Genomic DNA, 18,830 nt, shown 5'->3' with positions numbered 1-18,830 from the left:
TAGCATTTCCCTGAAACTACTATCTTATGAAAGCATAGGTATTCTACTTCTCAACTTAACAGTTCATATAGAGTAAATTGAGGGCCTTGGAATAACAAGCTTTTTCTGCCACAAAACACTTCCCTTGAAAAGCTTCCATTGTATGAACAGGCTTTGCTGTTTTATATTCAAGGACCAGGCCTTCTCCCATTTCAGTTGTAATTAGTTTGGTATTGACCACTTTACCAGCATTCCTAAAATGAGTACTGAGTCTTACTACAGCTTCAGAGGGAAGGTTAGGAACTATGGCCTGCAGGTCTGTTGTTGACTCCTGGCCGAAGTTGAGCACCATCATGAAGACTTTGTCTAACCCATCCAGCTCCCTCACATACACAAACACGTTACTGTCACTCCAGATGTAGCACATCCACCCTCGGTTCATGGGCAGCTCACTGTTCCGCAGCAAGGTCAGCGCTCTGTACAAACTCAGGGTGGAGTTGGACTGGGTGCTCTGGATCTGCAACAGTCAGCACCAACACGGTCAGTTCCTGGCACTGCAGGGAGGAAATGCAGCTCCCTTCTCACACCCACTCAGGCTGCTGAGAACCTGCCCTATTGGAATTCCATGCTGACAATTATCCCTCTTCAAATCTGCAAATTTCACTGAAAAGTTGCTTTTTCTCATGCACCTCCTTGGCATGTGTGGAGTGGCAGACAGTTTATTAAGCATAACAGTTCCCCAGCACTATTGCAATTGTTTCCTCCCATAACTTGCTTTCAGTACTGTTGATTCAGGAGAAAGCCACAGCCATTCAAAACTTGACACTGAATCTTTTTCATTGAGTCCAGTCTACTGCAGTCACAGGGTTCATTTCACATTTTATATTTCTGCTATCTTAGGGTTTTTTGTGGCTTCAATTTTGGTCAGCACTGTAGGTCAGCAAAATCTGTTTGATTCACTGCTCTACTTATGTTAGAGTTGGTCTATGTCAAGTTCTTGTTACAAAGCCAGTGCTTTCTATAGCAATAGAAATGGGGGAAAAGAAACCAGTTCTCAATTTAATATCAAAAGGATTAAAAGGATGTTAAAGAGCCAAATTGCCACATCAACATCATAATTGCAGCTGCTCTGCTTAAATGAATATAGATGGAAGTAGGCTCCTTGTTGTGCTAGGATTTCCTTTTCTAATAAAACTTGTGGGGATTCAGTGTTCTTTTGTTTTCCCCTTGAGTTTATGCCCGCTGCCAATGCTTGCTACTAAAAGGGACCCAGAGCAAAATAGATACATTAAAATATTTTGAGACAATTAGTTTGTCCCACATGTAGATACCTACTTGTACATTTACACTTTGGTAGTCAGAGTTAACAGGTAACCAGCTGCTGTTGCCGTCAGTAAAACCAGCATTAACTTCTCCATCCCATTGCATGGGGGATTTCTCTGGGAGGGTTGCCTAGAAGATAAAGTGATAATTACCATATTAAAAATTATTCTTTGAATGGCATGTTCTCACAATTCCCAAATTATCTCCCATTCAGTATTGCTTTCTTTGATTTAAGTTAAAATTTAAGGAGGATGTAAATGTGGTCCAAATCTAAGGAGAAAATGAGAACCAAGACAGTTCCTGAAATGGAGGGGAGGGGATCATCTTAGATACAGCATTGCTGGGTAAAACATGGAATTGCCAAATGACTCTTAGTAGAGTTATCATCCTTTGCAACAGATGGTTGGATAAAAGTTTACTGATGACAGCCAGGATATTCTGATAAATATCTATACATGCAAAGAATTAATGTGTAAGGTATTGAGTCCTTAGAAGAGATGTCGTAAAAATAACAGTAAACAACAAATAACTGCTGTTCAGTGTCTGTTCTTTTGTAAGTATTGCACTTTTCACCCCAAAACTCTTCAAGCTTACATTTGCAAGGGGTACAATTTTGACAGGACTGTTTGTGTTAGAAAGGTAAAATTATTATTTCCAAGTGCAAAACTATTGAAAACCAGCTTTTAGCTGATTAAAAAGTGTCGATGCAAAAAAAGTCTGAAGTTCTCATTTTGAAGAATTCAGAAAAATTCTGAAAAAGCTTTCTCATTGTTACTGAAGAGCTGCCAAAAGATCTGACACTTAAATTTAATGATATAAGAGGGCATAAAATATTTTGCACATACTTTGAGTGTTTGTTTTCCATGAAAACTGTTTTTCATATAAAGGACACTTTTCAATACAATCTGTCAGAGCAGCAGCCTAACAAAAGAAATTGTCACTTTGCTTTGTGACATTATAAATAATGGGTTTCTCCTTTTTAGCATATTCTGAAAAGCAGGGGGAAAAAAATCCTAGGTTTTCAACACTGGTAACACTGCCTCTCATCTTTACCTCTCTCAGTGTCTCCTGAAGCATTTGAAATGCTGGGGCTAAAGCCTATGTCATCCTGAGCAAATACTCTCCATATTCCTAAGACACCAATTAATCAGGGAACCTTCTCCAGACTGAGTGAAGGGTGGGCTTGCATTTGCTCCAAAGCCCTGAGCCACAGGGTAGCCACTAAAAGAGAGGGAACCCTGAGGAGCTCAGGGTGAGCCACTTTTCTTAAGAGAATCACTCTGTCAGTGGTAATCAGCAGCAGCAAGAAAATGCAGGAGATACTTTGACCTAGGGTTTTCTGAGAGGAAATGAGATTTCCTTTTAAATCAGAGAATCATTTCCTCACATCTGAATCTGGAGATGATCCTGTGCTTCAAGTACCTCTTTTCCTTTGATACAAAGCTAGCCTATGCTATTTCCAGCATTGCCAGAGGCTGCCTCATTCCCTAACAGTTTTCCACAAGGAAAGCAGTATCTGCCAAAGGACCATGTTTTTGTGGTGCTCAGATATGGTGAGGAGAAGCAGAGATGAGCTGTTCCCTTTTGGGACAGGCTGTGCATGATGACCAAAAGCCATTTCTGCTTGCCACCAGGCAGCCTCCCCTTTGTGCAGATCCCTTTTTCTGAGTTTGGGCACACTCATGACAGCTGTGGCTTGGCCAGAATCAGAACCATGATTTCCTTTAAATAACAGCCAGGAAATCTTGGACTCTGACACAATGATGAGGGCACTTCCATGGGAGGAAGGAGATGGCTCCATTCCTCTTCCCTCATGTCTGCAGCACACCTCTGCTAACCCCTGGCCAGGCCCAGAGCTGGCACTTGCTGTGCCTTCTGCTGATGCAACACTGCTGGAAACCATGCAAGACTGATCCAGAGAAATCAGCATCCATAACTGAAGTCTACCAGTTCAGACACACATCAAGGCATTGGTTCTGGTCTCTGGCGTGACCATTTCCACATGCTTTACAGAGGTTTGCCATGAGGAACACGGAAAACCATTTAAGCAGTGAGAAAGACTGGGTTTGGTTATAAAAACAGAAGTTCTTCTGTGTTTGAATGTTCTGTTACTTGGAACTAAACTACAGGACCAGAGTTTACATGCTCTTCACTTACATCTTCTGATGCAATGTTCTCCATGCCTATTTCTTCACCATAGTAAGTTACAGGAGTACCAAGGAGGGTTAAAAGCAGCATGTTCATGACATTGATGTACTCCTTCCCAATCCGAGATGAAATCCGAGCAGCATTAGGGCTTCCAACCTGAAGAAAACATCATTCTGTTAAACACACATTATAAAATTTCATGCAAATGTGAAATTGATCAACTAATTAAACAAGTTAGTAAATGTTTTGGGCTTTTTTTCCTTTCCCTTCCAGAGCTGGGGTCCATTATCTTTATCTTGATGCCACTACAAACTTCTGTCACAAAAACTGTAATACACAGAAGTCCTGTCAGCAGCACATGAGGCAGAAGTGAGGAAGAGATGACAAATAACAACTCTCCTTGCTTACAGTTCTCTGCTATTTTCTCTCCTGTGCCAGGACTGCTCTGCTTGCTTTGAAAAGATCCTTTGCACATTCCAAACATGCTTCCTAGCATAAGAGAAGCAATGTTTTAAGTTAACTGCCCTCCACTGCCTGCTCTGCTCTGGTCCTGGGCGGGTTCCAGAATCCATTGCAGTGAGTCAGTTTATGGTCAAAGATAATTATCCCAATTCCACTCTCACTGGTGATTTAGCCATTGGAGACACTGAGGGAGAGGCATGATCATAAATTCCCTTCTGTCATCCTTGCATAGGGAGTGGAACTGTTATTGAAAGGCAGGAGAGCCGGACAGTGCCAAGGATTCCAACTACAGCAGCTGAGAGTTTTCACAAGGACAGCAACTGCAGCTCACCCATGGGCCCAGGCTGCTGCTGATCCCACTGAAATCTGTGTGTGTGTGGCTTCTGTCACCTACAGGAACAAGCCCTTCCTATGAGAGTTAGTCTAGAGCTCTTACTGCCCAGTTTGGCCATTTCCCTTCAGGCATGTTTTTCATCCATGAGTCGACGGCTTCAAAAATACTGTTGCCCGATAGATTCTTCAGGTTAATTAGGTTGAAATTGAAGGGAAAATCTGCTTCCTGGATAAAAGTCGTTCCATAATACATCATTGTTGCTTCAATGTCATCCTTTTCATTATCATCAGAACCCATAAATCTACAAAGAAGTACACAAATGCTTTTTTGGCTCATTTTTTGTTACACAGAACAGAATAAAACTAGAAAAGCTTGCACACAAAGCATTAATTATGTTCACTTCCCCCTCCCCAAAAAAAACAATATTAATACAGAGAAATTATATTTTTTAAGGTAGACAAGGAATCAAGGAGAAATACTTCTTGGAAATTGCTGGAGGAAAACTTGTAAGAGTCAACACAAGGCTAAAGCATCTGAGTGAAGTTTTATCTTTCTGAATCCAGGTCTATACAGTCCACTTCAGCAATTTCCTTCACAGAAGAAGACCTGGGGGTCCCCCAAGCTGACCATGAGCCATCAACATGCCCTTGCGGGTGGCTCATGGCATCCTGAGCTGCATTAGGAGGAGTGAGGGACATAATCCTCCCCCTTTAGTCTGCCACTAAGGCCATTAGGGACTGAAACATCTCTCCCAGGAGGAAGGGCTGCAAGGCGGGGCTGTTTGGCCTGGGGAAGGGAAGCCTCAGGGGAATCTCATCCATGTATTGAAGGGAGGGTGCAAAGGTGACAGAGCCAGGCTCTTTTCAGTGGTGCCCAGAGGCAATGGGCACAAACTGAAACACGGGAAAGGTGCTTCCCTAAGAACATCAGCTAGGGTGACTGAGCACTGGCACTGGTTTTCCAGGGAGGTTGTAGAGTCCCCATTACTGGAAACGTTCAAAAGCCATCTGGACAAGTTCCTGGGCAACTGGCTCCAGATGGCCCCTAAAAGCAGCGGGCTCGGACCAGAGAACTTCAGAAGGTCCCTTCCAAATGCAACCATTCTGTGATTTTAACACTCTCTGACTGCGTGTCTCACTTGAACTGCACTATTAAAACTAAAGAATAAATCAGGCACAGGGTTGATTTATTAGAATTATTATTGATTAGAATGGTTTCCTTTTCTGCTTAGCTTTATACAGTCCATAGATGGAGCAGAGCTAACAATTCCTTTCTGGATACACTGGGGAAGAGACACTATAGCCTGTGCACTGCTATCTGACTGGAGGATTTGCATTTCTGTGGTGTATTATGCTATTAAAAAACCATTTCATTGCTAGCAAAAGGGAGAAGAATATTATAAAAGTCTGGGCAGCTGTGCTGGTTACCTGTATCTGCCAGGCTCTCTGCTGTATTCATTCATGGTGTGACGGAAGCTGCGGATGATGTCATGCAAACCAACTTGTGTGGTGGTGTAGTCATGGTAGAGCTGGGAATAGTCTGTGATACTCTCCTTAAAGCAGGGCATAGTACTTCACATTAGTTAACCAGTGTTTAGGTTTCAGAATTCTCCAAGTTCTTCCCATTCTTTCCTGAGACAGTGCACCAGCTCATGAATTTTTACTGAAATGAGTTCAGCATGCTAATACTAACAGCACAGAGCTGAACTGCACTTGAGGAACTCTGGAGTAGCAGAGACTGATAATGTTGGATCCCATCCTTCAGCAGGGAAAGCCCACCAACAGAGCCCATGTAGAGCAGTGAGCAGAGCAAAACCAGGCTGGAAAGATGGACAGTGCCTTGATACAGGAACACACCACCACCACCACCTGGAGCTGGCCAGCAGTCTGTGCTCCCCAGCTCCACAGGAACAGTGTCTCAGTGTTGGCACTACCTGGGAACATCACCAAGTTCACCATCAGAGCAAAAGCAAGTAACATAACCAACAGTGAACATGTCTGGTCTCTGCTCATCATGACATATGGCCTATGCCATTGTTTTTTAGTTACGCTCCAGCTCTTACTGGGGCTTCTTTGTGGTGAGTGCTCTTTGTGCAGAGTGCCCAGGACCCACCCCCTTCCAAGGCTGACCTGATTTTCCTACAGCCACAATTAAGACCCAAAAGAGTCAAACCAGGCTCTCTTGTTTCCACAGGAAATGCAGGAAATCAAGCAAAGACAAAACATATACATTACCACATTCTGAGACTTGTTCACTAGAGGCTCATCTCGGAGATGTTTTGCTTCTAAGAGAAATTTAACAGTGCCGAAACTTAATCCATCAACTCCTTTGCCAAGCCAAAATTTTATAATATCCTAGATAAAAGCAAAAATTGGAGAGTCAGTGAGCCCACCCCATTTAAAATAGTATACTCTTAAAAAGAAAACACCTCCTTACAGGTTCAGTTAATACATAACAATTCATTTTTTGATTTTGTACGTCTAATTTTTCTAGAAGTTAAAGTGAATCATGTTGGTCTAAGGTCAAATAATAGCTAAATAAAGTATTTAATTGATACAAAAAAGAGAAAGACTGGTCTCTAACTTCTCCCACAGTTCAGGAGACCAAAGCCAGGGCATGACTCACTAAGAGCAGTTTCTAATCTCATCCATCAACACAACTGGGCTCATGCTAAGTGCTGTTGCTGATGAAAGTTTGTCATGGCTACACACAATTAGAACACATTGATTCAAATATGCAGAAAATGTTGTTCTTTACAAACCTTGTGCCACCAATTTCCTTTTACACAATAGAGCTCTTAAAACATTTGTTCTCTCATATTTGACTGATGTCAATTTGTTTATTTTATTTTCAGACTTATTTGTTGATTTGCAGGAACATGAGAAATTATTATCCAACAATTAACAAATGCTACTGATTTGAAATTTCACTATAAATTCCAATGTTAGTCACTATTAATAAAAATTATACCCTACTTCACTAACTATATTACTACAGTTTTAACTGCACTGGTTTTAGCAAAAAACTCCAAAGTTCAGTCCCTCTTGAGTGGTTTCTGCAAATGTCCTTTTAGTTGTGATACTTGTCCTCGTCTGAGGAAAAAACTTTTTCTTATTTTTTTTTAAATATGTCTATTGACTTGGTTTTTAAAAACATATGAAGTACACTTATCTGAACAGGCTGGAGTAGAATTAGTCCTCACTCAAGCTGTACAGATTTTTGTTTGGCAAATAAAGACTCTGCCTCACTGAGCTGCACACTCTCATAGCGCCATTCTGAAAGCAGAAGCTCTCAATATGGTTTCTGTCCAATACTGAATCTACCCACAAATGTTCATGTTTTACCTGCGCTCAGCACAAAAGCAAACCCGGGTATCAGCACGGCAAACATCAAGCACCAATCTACATCTATTTACACATGAAAGCCACAACATGTTGGTTGCTGAGTTTGCCTGTTTCTGGGTGCCCTTGTGCTGCTGAACCAAAGACTTGAGCTTCACTGCAAAAGTCCATTTGCCTCCTGCTCAGTTCTCCTAACCTTCTGGAACAGGATTTTGAATTAAAACACTAGACAACAATTATTCTTTAACAGGATGTTCATACACATTTACCAAAGGTTGGTGTTACCAAGACAAGCTTTCCAGTTTTCATGCATTTTTTAATAGGATATGCAGCATCTCTTTGCTACTGGAGTTATGATAATCCACGTACCATTTTTAAAAATAATTAGCCAGGATCATTAAAAAGCATGTGCAGTCTATGGGGGAAAAAAGGTGCAAAAGGCAAGACGTGGCATTACGGGAAGTATCAAGACACAGAGAGGCTCCTAGCAGAGTTCTTGAAGAACCAGTCTCAAAGGCAGTCTCATTGCGTGCTCGATTTAAAAGCTACGACCAGAAGTGTTTTGTTTCTTCGAGCCCTTGCAGGACCCACGTGGAGAGGGGAGAGACCCCACAGAGACCATGCCAGGAGGAATGGGCAGCTGTGAAGAGCAGCGCCAAAGCAGTGCGCCGCAATTCAACAGTACAAAGTGGCAAACGCTTAAGGAGTCAATTAAACACGTGCAGTAGCTGTACTACCTGCTGAGGGATAACTTACAGAAGGGGAGAAAAAGAAGCAGCAGCTATCAGGCTCCTCATATTCAGGCCTACACCCCATATTTTAATGAATTCCACACTGTCTGCTAGAAAACAGTGCAGACAGGAATGAGATTCCATCGGAACAGCACCATCACCACCACTCTCACTGTGAAAACACTCACTTTCCCCCTGGAAAGTCATCGGATATGCAGACAGATCGAAACTCACTATCTCGCCTTATCCACAAGCCCAGGCATTCCTTGTAACTCAAATCAGCACCACCTCTGCTTTCCCGAAAATGCAAACATCTCTCCCTAGTCAAGGTGCCATCCCTCCATTTGACTGGCTAATTAACAGCTCTTTGTATCAACAGAGATAAAAACTTCTCTGCACAGGCTCCACTGCAAGAGCTGCTCCTCAGCAGCAGTGGGTTTCATACTTACATGGATTTCTTGTTGGACAGCAGGGTTGCGAAAATTTAAGTCTGGCTGTTCCTTCCCAAACTGATGGAAATAACATTGCTGTCTGACGTCGTCAAAGTGCCAGCTGGAATTCCCAAAGACACTCACCTGCTCAGCCAAGGGACAGAGACAATCAGAACTACTAACTAAACATTTCCTCCTATCCATACATTAAAACGTGGGGCATTGTAAGTATAAAGTAAAGCACAAAATGCCTAATCAGTGCACTGCATTTTGAACAGATTTTGGTACTTATGATCTTCATTTCTTTGTGCCACTAGTTGCACTCCCTTTAGTTGTGCTTTGCCACATGTACTTCTTGTTCAGTGTTGTGGATTTTGGAAGATTTTTTTAATGTTAACTTTCATTGGGAATTATCTGGAATAGAAGGGGAAACATGGGAGGGAACATTTATTTTGGAATTACTTCTCCTAAAACTTATTAAAACTAGCTTTAGTTAACTTAGAGCTTTCTGCAATTTAGTATTTATTCCTTTGAGGGGCTAACAAGTCAGCAAGTTTAACATTGTTAACTTTATCACCATCTCTGTAATAAAAGATTCCAAAAGCTAAGATAGTTCTCAAGACTCCTAAGTTTAAAGAGAAATTACACAAATTGGTACAAAATATTAATTCCACCTTGAGTTTTTAGAACATACAAGTTCCTAATCATGCACCCACCAGTTCAAACCTAAAATAAATTTGAAGTGGGCAACACACTTTCTGGTCTGATCACTTTCCAGAAAAAAGGAAAAAAGCCAAGATCATATTGTTTTGTTTCCTTCCCCACCAACTATGATTTCAGAGGATCTGACATGCAGTTTCTAGAGCAGAATACCCACACACAGAAGGGGGCATGTGCGAACAACTTGTGCAGAACCTTTTTTTTGGTGTGTGTCTGTTTAATGAATGAAGATTTAACAGTGAGGTGAAGAAACAAAAGTAATTTTTAAAACTCCACTTGAAGTAGGAATTTTTCCAGTGACCCCCCAACCTGGTTTAAATCTTAATCTGCACTAGCTCATGTAGTAACCTCAGTTTGTGCCTCTCACTGTCATTTATAACCCCATGTACACTGGGACAATCATGCTACAGCTGCTTTTGCTCTGTGGCATCCAGCTTGGGCTGTGTGTGTGTCCCTTCCCGTGTTTACCCAGTTGTTGGGAGGGATGACTGAGCCAGCAGCCTGCATGCAGTCCTGCCAGATGTAGTAATCCGTGTACTTCCCAGTCCGATTGCGGCTCAGCTGAAACCACTGGTGTTTGTCGCTTGTGTGGTTTGGTATTAAATCCATTATCACCTTTAGCCCTTTAAAATAAAAGCAAAAACATAAACAACCCATCAACCCCCCACCCCAACTACAACATCACATTTAGCCTTTTAGACAATGTTCATGTATTTTCTAAATGCAGTATCAGAGGTATTTTGCTCTTCCATGCCAGAGGTTTGGTGAAGGAAGGGGCAAAAAAAACCCCACAAAAAGCAGTAGACTACCAAAACAATTAGACATGACTGGTGTTTGCAAGTAGCTGGAACACAGCTTGGGAGGCAAAGAAGGGTGAAGAAAAAGTTCAGAACAGATTTCTGCTGCTATGAACCACTTTCACTAACTCTGACTTCATCTGCATCTGTCTCACACCCTCCAGGTGAGAAAGGCACTTCACCAGTGAACACACATCCTTCATCACCCTTCCTAAAGGGTGGTATTTTATTGAAACCTCAAATGTTCTCAGCCTGGCAAACCATTTTCTGTTCAGCTCAACAGCTGTAACAAGAAACACCTGAGCAAACATTTGGTCTGAGGCATGAAGGCACCAAAGCAAGGATGCAAGGGCAGGGGGAAGCATGTGCTCCCTCATGTTCAGTCAGACATAACTGCACCTCGGCTCGATCCCAGCCTTCCAATGCCAGTAAGAGAGGCCTCAGGGAGCATGGATGCCAGCCCACCACCCACAAACACCCTCCTTTGCAGAGGATGTGCAGCTGCCCTGTGCTGCTGCTGTACTCCCTGTGCCCTCTGTCCTGCTTCCAGCACTGCCTCAGAGCCAAAGGGCAGCAAACAGCAATCACGGAGCTCACCCTTTGCTGGCACCTCCAGCTGCTCCTGCTCAGTGCCACCAGGGGGGCACTGCCAGGTGCACAAACTGAAGTCTTTATAAGGTCCATTTTTTAAACAGTTACTTTGCTTGGAGGTGCAGCTTACCTTTGTCATGTATGGCTGCAATCAGATTCTCAAAATCACTCATTGATCCAAACATGGGATCAATGTCATAAAAGTCTTCGGCTCCATATCCAAGGTCCTTTAAAGGGGACTTAAAGAAAGAGGTGATCCAGACGGTTTTTATATTCAAATATGTAATATGGTCCAGTTTTTCTTGGATACCTATTAAAAAAAAAAGAACATCATCTGTTCAGAAAAAAAATAAAAGGTTTTCGTTTGTACACAGGTCCCTTAATCTTCCTGACATGTTACTATAGTACAGAAATACAGAAACAGTTTCTGCCCTTGACTTGCTAGTACTGTAGAGTGTGGCTATCACTCCTTGTTTAGAAAATCGTTGTCCATTTTGGTGTTGAGCCTTCCCTTTCTGCAGGGCAGTCTCAGCTCAGCTACTGGTAAGTGGTATTGCTACCAGGTGCTCCATCTCCACACATTCTTATGAGTTGATAGCATCTAGACTATGAAGAAAACTAAGAAGCAACACATCTTTCTCCCCTCTTTGTCAGTTTTAGTTTTCCTTAGAAAGATCAGCCACCAAACCTGACTGCTCATCCTCCTGACTGGCCTCAGTTTTGTGGAGTTATCTGACCCTGGCAGCAGCTGTGCTGCTGCTTGGTCTCAGCACCATCTCAACCTCCTTTCTAATTCCAGGCTTAGACTTAACTTGAGCAAGCAGCTCTTGGATTTATTCACGACAATGTGAGTTGCTGTTAATGTTGTCTGACAACTTTTCTTACTTCCCTCCATTAAGGTGGTTTAGTCAATTGGACTGTACTTTTCCACTGCTTTTGTTTTTTTATATACTCTCATACACACACACAACTGTTACACAGCAAGAATGAAAACTGACCCACCTTTCAGATCCCCATTGCCATCCTTGTTGCTGTCCTTGAAGGAACGAGGATAGATCTGATAAATAGGACCAGCCTGCCACCAGTCCAGGCACTTTGGAGAGAGAGCGATGATGGCAATCGTAGCACACACAAGCGCAATGGAACCAGCAATTATGAGCCAGAAGAGGATCTCCCTGGTGACTCTGTAGCGGGCTTGGCTGGAGAACTGCAGCAAGACTTCCTTTGGCATCCCAGCATAAGGCTTCAACACTGTCTCCTCCACAGCGACTGGGTCCACATCAACGCTGCATGTTTTTGGCGCTTCTTCTTGGCTAATGCTGTCTGTCTCCTTGCCCTCAAAAGCCTCATGTTGGACAAATCCATTATTCTCCACACCTGCCTTCTCACTCAGCTCCATTGGTAAGCTCCTAGCTTCCACCTCAACTGTTTTACTTGACAGGTCTTGTCCTGGAGAATGGCCACAGCACCTTTGTTCAGTGAAATGAGAACCAGTGCAATTAGCTATTCTGGGTTGATAATCAATCCTGACCAACTGGTCAAAGTTCAAAAAGGGACAGAAAGGGCAAAGGGCTCATGATTCTCTGCATATTCACCATCTTCAGCAAGATAACAAAATGCTACAAGAAAGGACAGTCCACCTGGAGAGTAAAGTCTATTGTTAGTACCAGCTGAGCACAGTTATGTTTACTCTTGCTCTCTCGAGTACATCACACTTCTCTTCCCTTTGACAGCAGGAGGAAATTCAGGTTTTACCACTATCAGATCTAGTAAATATGCAGCTTTCCAGACTGGTGATAGTCTCCCCTGCCTGAAGCCATTCAAATATGGGTAATTTAAACAAGGACAGCAAGAGAATGAAGTATTGGCAACCACTGGCCCAAAGGCAACACACAAACTAAGAAGAAAAGGTTCAAAGGCTGGTTGGCGCCTTTTTCACAGTCTAACTCACCCCCCACAAGCCCACCCCCAACTCCTAAGTACTCCCAACTGCTGTGGTACATACCGATCCAGCGACTCACTGCTGGGTATGTGGAGTGGATTGCTACGCCCACAGCCAGCCCCAGGGCAGGACAGGATAGCTCTGCACAGGCACAAGCAAAACTCAAGAGAATAACCCACTACCCACTATTAAAATCCATCCCCCCGTTAAAAAAAAAAAAAACAAAAACAAAAGCACCAAAACAAAAAACCACCCCCCACAAACAAACAACAAAAACCCCAAACAGAAAAAAACAAACCAAAACAAAATAACCCCACAAAAACCCCCAACAACAACAACAAAATCTTTCCCTTCTCCCTCTTTCTTCCCTTTTCTACTCTTCTAGGCAGGAAAAAGCATTGCCCAAAGTCTGCACAAACATACACATCTGTACATATCTATGTGGCCTAAGCCTCAAGTGCCCGAAGTCAGCATCAAGATATCCTTTCCCACCAGTGCCCCCTGCCCAGCATACCAAAGCACAAACAACGCAATATAGATTTGCCAAGGAGCTGCCCTATCACCTGTAAAAGTTAACTCCTATCTCTGACCATAGGGTCAGGGTCCTAAGGAAGCTCAAGGACAACTGCAGTGGAGACAAGGTTGGGTTGTGACTCAAAAGAAGTGTTTATTATGTTTGCCTCAAGCCATGAAAGAAGTTTATAATCTATGGATTGTAAAAAGTCCAGCATGCAATATTCAAATTACTCAAAAAAATGTAATTTTTTTTTAGTAGTGAGCTAAGAACAGATATTTGATGCTGACAGATTTAATCCTTCCTAACAGCAGTGCCTGGCAGCAACCTCAGCCTGTGTGGTGTCAGGCAGCTGTGGGAGCATCCAAGATAACAGCTGTGGTGTCAGCACCTGCAGTTCTCTACAGCCAGGAAATCCAGAAGTGGGAAATTACCTGACACAGTTTCACTCCCATTTAATGACTCTACAGTTTTAACACCATCATATTAGTAAGTTGTAAAAGTTTCCAGGCAGACACTGTGCACTTGGGGCATACACTTGTATTCAGCACAATGCCAGTGACAACTCACTCCATTTCAATTGTTTCATTTCAACAATTTAATTTGAAATTAAAGTAGAAAATGTGTAAATACAGAGTTTTTTTTACACTGCACCAATTACACCTCAAGACCTGGTACTCCCCACCTTTCTGCCCCCCCCCCCCCCCAAACTCAGAGGTTTAAAAGTGCTGGTATCTTCCTGCATACACAAAAGCTTCCTCAGTCACCCAAGCACACAGCAAAGCAAGTCAGAGGCAAGAGCAAATGATGGCCAAAACACAGCCATCTGCCACAGATGCATAGGTCACATAAGCCAAGGAGACTGAGGACAGTCAGGTGCAGAGTATTACACCCACCAATACTGCTGGAATCAAAAAGGGGAAACTAGTTCCAAGTGAATCTTTCGGCTCCCTCCCATCTCTTTTCTTTAAGCCAGCAAACTTTCCAGTGATGATTGCCTGTGTGGACAGGGATCCAAGGACATAGGCAGCTTACCCTTGACACACATACTTTTACAACTCATAAAGGCCAATTTATCTCCGTAGTATCTCACTATCTCTCCAGTATCTCACTAATCAGCCACTGCTGTCTGTATGCGTGGTTGGGAAATCATTCCTTTCCCCTTATTCGAACATCTTGCGGGAGCAGCCTGCTCTGTGAATCCTGCTGTGAAAGCCTTGCCTTCAAAAGAGCCCCTCGTGTCCTAATGTAATCCCCAAGTAACATTAAAGGCTTATTTATACCTTAAGTAGGGCAGATCGTGTCTTAATTGCCAAGCGTCTGGGTGAAAAGAGGAGGATTATAATGCTCTGGTAGATAAATGCAGCACGCAGGAGGGCAGGAGGCCATGGATAGATGAAACCAGACGAATCCATGTGCGCCATCTCCGCTGGCAGCAGGGCACGCAAAGATCCAGTGACACAATCACTGGGAGGTTGAAACACAGCATAAGCCATGCTGGAAATGACCAAGTGGCAGTGCTGGTGAACACACAGCCTGTAGAGCGGGCTCACAGCCACACTGCACTCACGTCTCACACCAGCTCCGCATTGCTCTGTGAGAAGAGCTGAAGCGCAAGCAGGTACCAGCGGAACACAGGTACACTTAGGGTAGACACATGGGCCTTAAAACCCAAAAATTCCTCTAGGAAGCTTGGAGAAAACATACAGGTTAAATTAGATCTGGATGATCAACTACCATAGACCTAGGAGAACAAATGCAAGAATCTGGTATTGTCTCCTGTATGATTTTCCTCACAGACTAAAAATAAAACCACACAGGTATTTTGTTGTTACTGCAGACCTATTTTTTTCTCTCTCCTCATCCTGAGGAGTTGCTTGCCTTAAAATTATTTGATAAAGGAATAACATAAACTTCATCTTAGGAAGGCAGATCACCAACAATTCCCACTGAGCTTTAACTTTTTCCTTTTAAAATATGTTTTATGTATGCAGGCATTATGCATCTGGCTTGCTCTCAAGGAATTCTTAAATGGTTCCCTCCTGAGCTATTTTACAGTTTAGCAGGAGTAACTAGCCAGTGCAACTGTGTTAGCAGAATCCACTGAAAGGCATTAAGTAGTATAGAAAACACTTCATATTCTGTGCCAGTTACTCTGTTTACCTCGGGGTTAGGTAGGGAAACAAAACCAATCTGTATGTGGGCAGTAATAGCTGCTATCTCCACACAGATTGCCATGGTTATTTCTATAAGATGGAGGGGTTAATTTTCACAAGTATTTCTTATATATAATTATTTAGATGCACTGACTGACTTAGTCATCTACTGTTTGATGCTCTACAAATGCCAAGTAGCTTGCCAGTTCCTCCATACCACACATATTATGCTGAAAACCATGCAGAGGGGTGATTATGCACCCTAATGTGCTAAGTGTAGGAAGACATTTATTGTTAAAAAGTTCTCTTGCTTTATTCTTTTTCATTAAAAGGTTTGTTGCCACTGCAACTGGTCTGACATAATGCACTTTAAATAGAACCTCATTATTTACAGAATCAGGGCCAGATTTACAGGTATGTAAAAAAGGCAGACACCTCAGCAGCTCCCACAAGACTGATGGATAATCTGACCTTTAAAGCTACCTTTCACTCAGCACTAAGAAAATCCTCCCTTGACCTGGAGGGCAGCTGTCAAGAGAGAGAAGGTCTAGGGGAACAAGTTTCTGACACAGTATCTTTTACCATGAGCACGTCTGAAGTTTCTGCCATCAGCCTGAAGTCCTGGGGGTGGCAAAATGTAATTGCACAGGACACCGTGACAGGGTTTGGTGGGGGTTTTGTTACTTTTTTAGTACTCTTAGTCCACTAATGGACTATGTGATTAAAGGTTAATGTCATTATAAACGCTGCAATTAGCTACTGCTTGGCTCATGTAACATTTCAGGGGTAGGTTTCAGGGGAAGGAGGCACCCAGCCCCTGTCCCCCACGGCTGATCAGCAAGGCTGGCTTCTCCCACTGTTTTTAATGAAAACAATTATCCACCAATTCCTGCTGCTATCATGGCTGCAAGAACAAAAGCATGCAGCACTGACTCTTCTGGATGCTTCCCCCACAGAGGGTCAAACACTACATACAATCCACAGAAAAACAAACTCCAGGTCTGCTCTCTCTCCAGGAAGAAGTTCAGTTTACACTCTCCCCTTTATGGCATTCATCTGCCCCATTTCTGTCCTAGAGGATGACAACTTCCAAAGGATTTTCTTTTCCAGCCTACTCTTCAAAACCTTTCCCAGCAAGAGATCCAGACCTTGCTCTTTCCCTTGTACATGAGCTGGAGAGGTTCACCACGGTATTAAATCATGGCAGACTGTTGAAGTTTGAATGGTTGTTATTCAAGAGCGACCTTGTGTTACTGAAACATCCCTGAAGTGGGAGATCTGCAATAAAGAGCACAGCCAGCCAGCCCAACAGGAAGCCAAGGAGAAGTTAAAAAAATAAAATGGCATTACACTATATCACCATCACATCCATCCTTTGGGTTACCAACAAGACAGCACCCCACAACCTACCTCTGCCTTTGCCAGGGCCGTCTCTGAGAACAATTTACATCCACTGAATGGGAGGGAATCTGAGGAGCAGGCTTTGGCCTGTTGAGCACAAAGCACTTCCTCTTGTGGAAGGCTAAAGGATTTATTGGAAGAGGCCTTCAGGCAACAGCTGTAACTACATGAGCACAGCTACTGCCATACTGTACAAGATGTACAGTTTTTCACAGTGCCTCACCTTCACCACCTGCAGGAATTACACAGTATCACAAACATATATATATGGTACTCCATATAAATTTACTCCTTTTCCCTCTCTCAGTGCATCAAGACAGGCCTTCCTGCAAACAATTTGCTTTTTCTTAAGTATCAAATTAGTGGCAGGTGTTCCATGATGAAACCTACTGAGGTTGTGCTCCTGTGAAATAATTTCCTGCTGGAAGAGCTCAGTTCGTATCAAAAATCCCCAGTCTACACAGAAAAGTTCACTCTCCAGTACTGAACTGCACCCCAAGGATATTAAAATGGCTGGTTCTGACCAAGAGTTCATGGATTCCACATCAGACTGTTAACAATCCAGCAGCAGTAATGTGTGTAAGAATCAGTGAGCACTGGAAGTGAAACCAAGGAACCAAAAGCACACGTTCTGTAAAGAAACCCCAAACCAACAAAAATCCTATTCTTCAATTCAGGACCTAGCATGCTGCACAGCAGCTGCTGACACATGCAAGCATCTATACTCAGGAAAATGGCCCTGACCAGCACAGACTACACCTCTCCATCAAGAAAACATTCCACAACTACCAGAAGTATTTTCCAGATATACCATTCAGTGTGGACACAGGTAGCAGAACTCCACCTTAACTTCATACTCACCTGAATGTACAACTGAAACTGAAGACAAAGTACTGCTAAAACTCTAAGTGCTACCCTCTTAAACATTGACTAAAACAAGTTTTGTTTTGGAACTGTCTGGCATTCAAGGATCCAGTGATGTGGGTGAAAGCATTGCTTGGTTCAAAGTGAAGAAAGCATCACCTCCAGCAAATACCAGCCTTTCCATTTTGAACTTCATGAATCCATGGAACTGTGTGGGTTCTCCAGTGCCAGATCTCACACTGTGGATCTGCATAAAAAAATAGTTCCGGCACCTCGTTTGTTTATGTAAGCAAACCACAGAAAAACAATCCCACATCCTGCAGGCATTCACATAGTGCATTTAAATGTCCCGCTCCATTCTCTCCAGCCAAATGGAGATTAAGTATCACACACACCCATTTCTCCCTCCAAGGATAATTAAAGCACGTTTCTGCTCTTCATTCCACATATATGAGGCAGTCTATCGCAGCTCTCATGCTGCTATGCTCTCTGCAAGTCTCTTGTACCAAGTACAGGGAAGCAGTGCAAACTGGCTGTATTCTGAGTGGATGCCCTGCTTGCATTTCAAAGACATCTTTCAAATATTTGAATACTGCAGGCTGAACTGGAAGACAGCTGCACAACATCTTCAAGTCAGTGATAACACAATACCCATTTGGTACATATTTTTCTCTTTTCCTTTAATTTAATTCAAAATCTTTTATTTAAGGCAGTTCAAAGCATAGGGGTTACTAAAATCTTATCAGAAATCACATCTTAAAGATATAACTTTGTTGGGTTTTGGTGGGTTTTTTCGATTCACAGAAACAGCACTTGAAATACGGAAACGGCATGTAAAGAAGTTGCTGCAATTACTCCTGTCTTTGGACCTCTGGGTTTTTAAAATAAATAGTGTGAAGTTAAATGCAATAACCATAATCTCTGAAGCAGCAGCATGGAACTTCCTACATATTTTTAAGGCAAGGACAAGCAGGAATGATGAATGTAAAATGTATTTCACCATTTTAAAATTTCACAGCCAGCATAATGTAAAAAGTACTAAGAGCAGAGACTGAGAAGTTCTTGTAAAGCACAACACTTCCAAACACTGTGACAC

The 18,830-nt window shown here is 42.7% G+C and overlaps 1 protein-coding gene across 1 annotated transcript; it reads right to left on the bottom strand.

The window, feature by feature from the left end:
* Positions 1-52: 52 nt before the first annotated feature.
* SLC3A1 (solute carrier family 3 member 1) lies at positions 53-18,378 on the bottom strand. The gene is made up of 12 exons (XM_033053697.2): positions 14,597-18,378; positions 12,863-12,940; positions 11,860-12,326; positions 10,988-11,167; positions 9,938-10,092; positions 8,768-8,893; positions 6,481-6,600; positions 5,674-5,798; positions 4,349-4,547; positions 3,460-3,606; positions 1,315-1,431; positions 53-496 (listed from the first exon to the last, which is right to left on the bottom strand). The coding sequence occupies exons 3-12, from the start codon at positions 12,254-12,256 to the stop codon at positions 56-58; spliced, it is 2,007 nt and encodes a 668-aa protein (XP_032909588.1). The 5' UTR covers positions 12,257-12,326; positions 12,863-12,940; positions 14,597-18,378; the 3' UTR covers positions 53-55.
* Positions 18,379-18,830: the final 452 nt, after the last annotated feature.

Source organism: Catharus ustulatus, chromosome 3 (assembly GCF_009819885.2).
Source record: "Catharus ustulatus isolate bCatUst1 chromosome 3, bCatUst1.pri.v2, whole genome shotgun sequence".
Taxonomy (NCBI): domain Eukaryota; kingdom Metazoa; phylum Chordata; class Aves; order Passeriformes; family Turdidae; genus Catharus; species Catharus ustulatus.
This window is presented reverse-complemented; position numbering and strand designations above follow the sequence as displayed.

Coding starts and splice junctions, on each gene's coding strand:
- SLC3A1 (XM_033053697.2), bottom strand. CDS start 12,256: ATGGAGCTGAGTGAGAAGGCAGGTGTGGAGAATAATGGATTTGTCCAA. Junction 11,168..11,859: donor TGGCAATGGGGATCTGAAAG/GTGGGTCAGTTT, acceptor TTTTTTTAATAG/GTATCCAAGAAAAACTGGAC. Junction 10,093..10,987: donor TGCAGCCATACATGACAAAG/GTAAGCTGCACC, acceptor TTTATTTTAAAG/GGCTAAAGGTGATAATGGAT.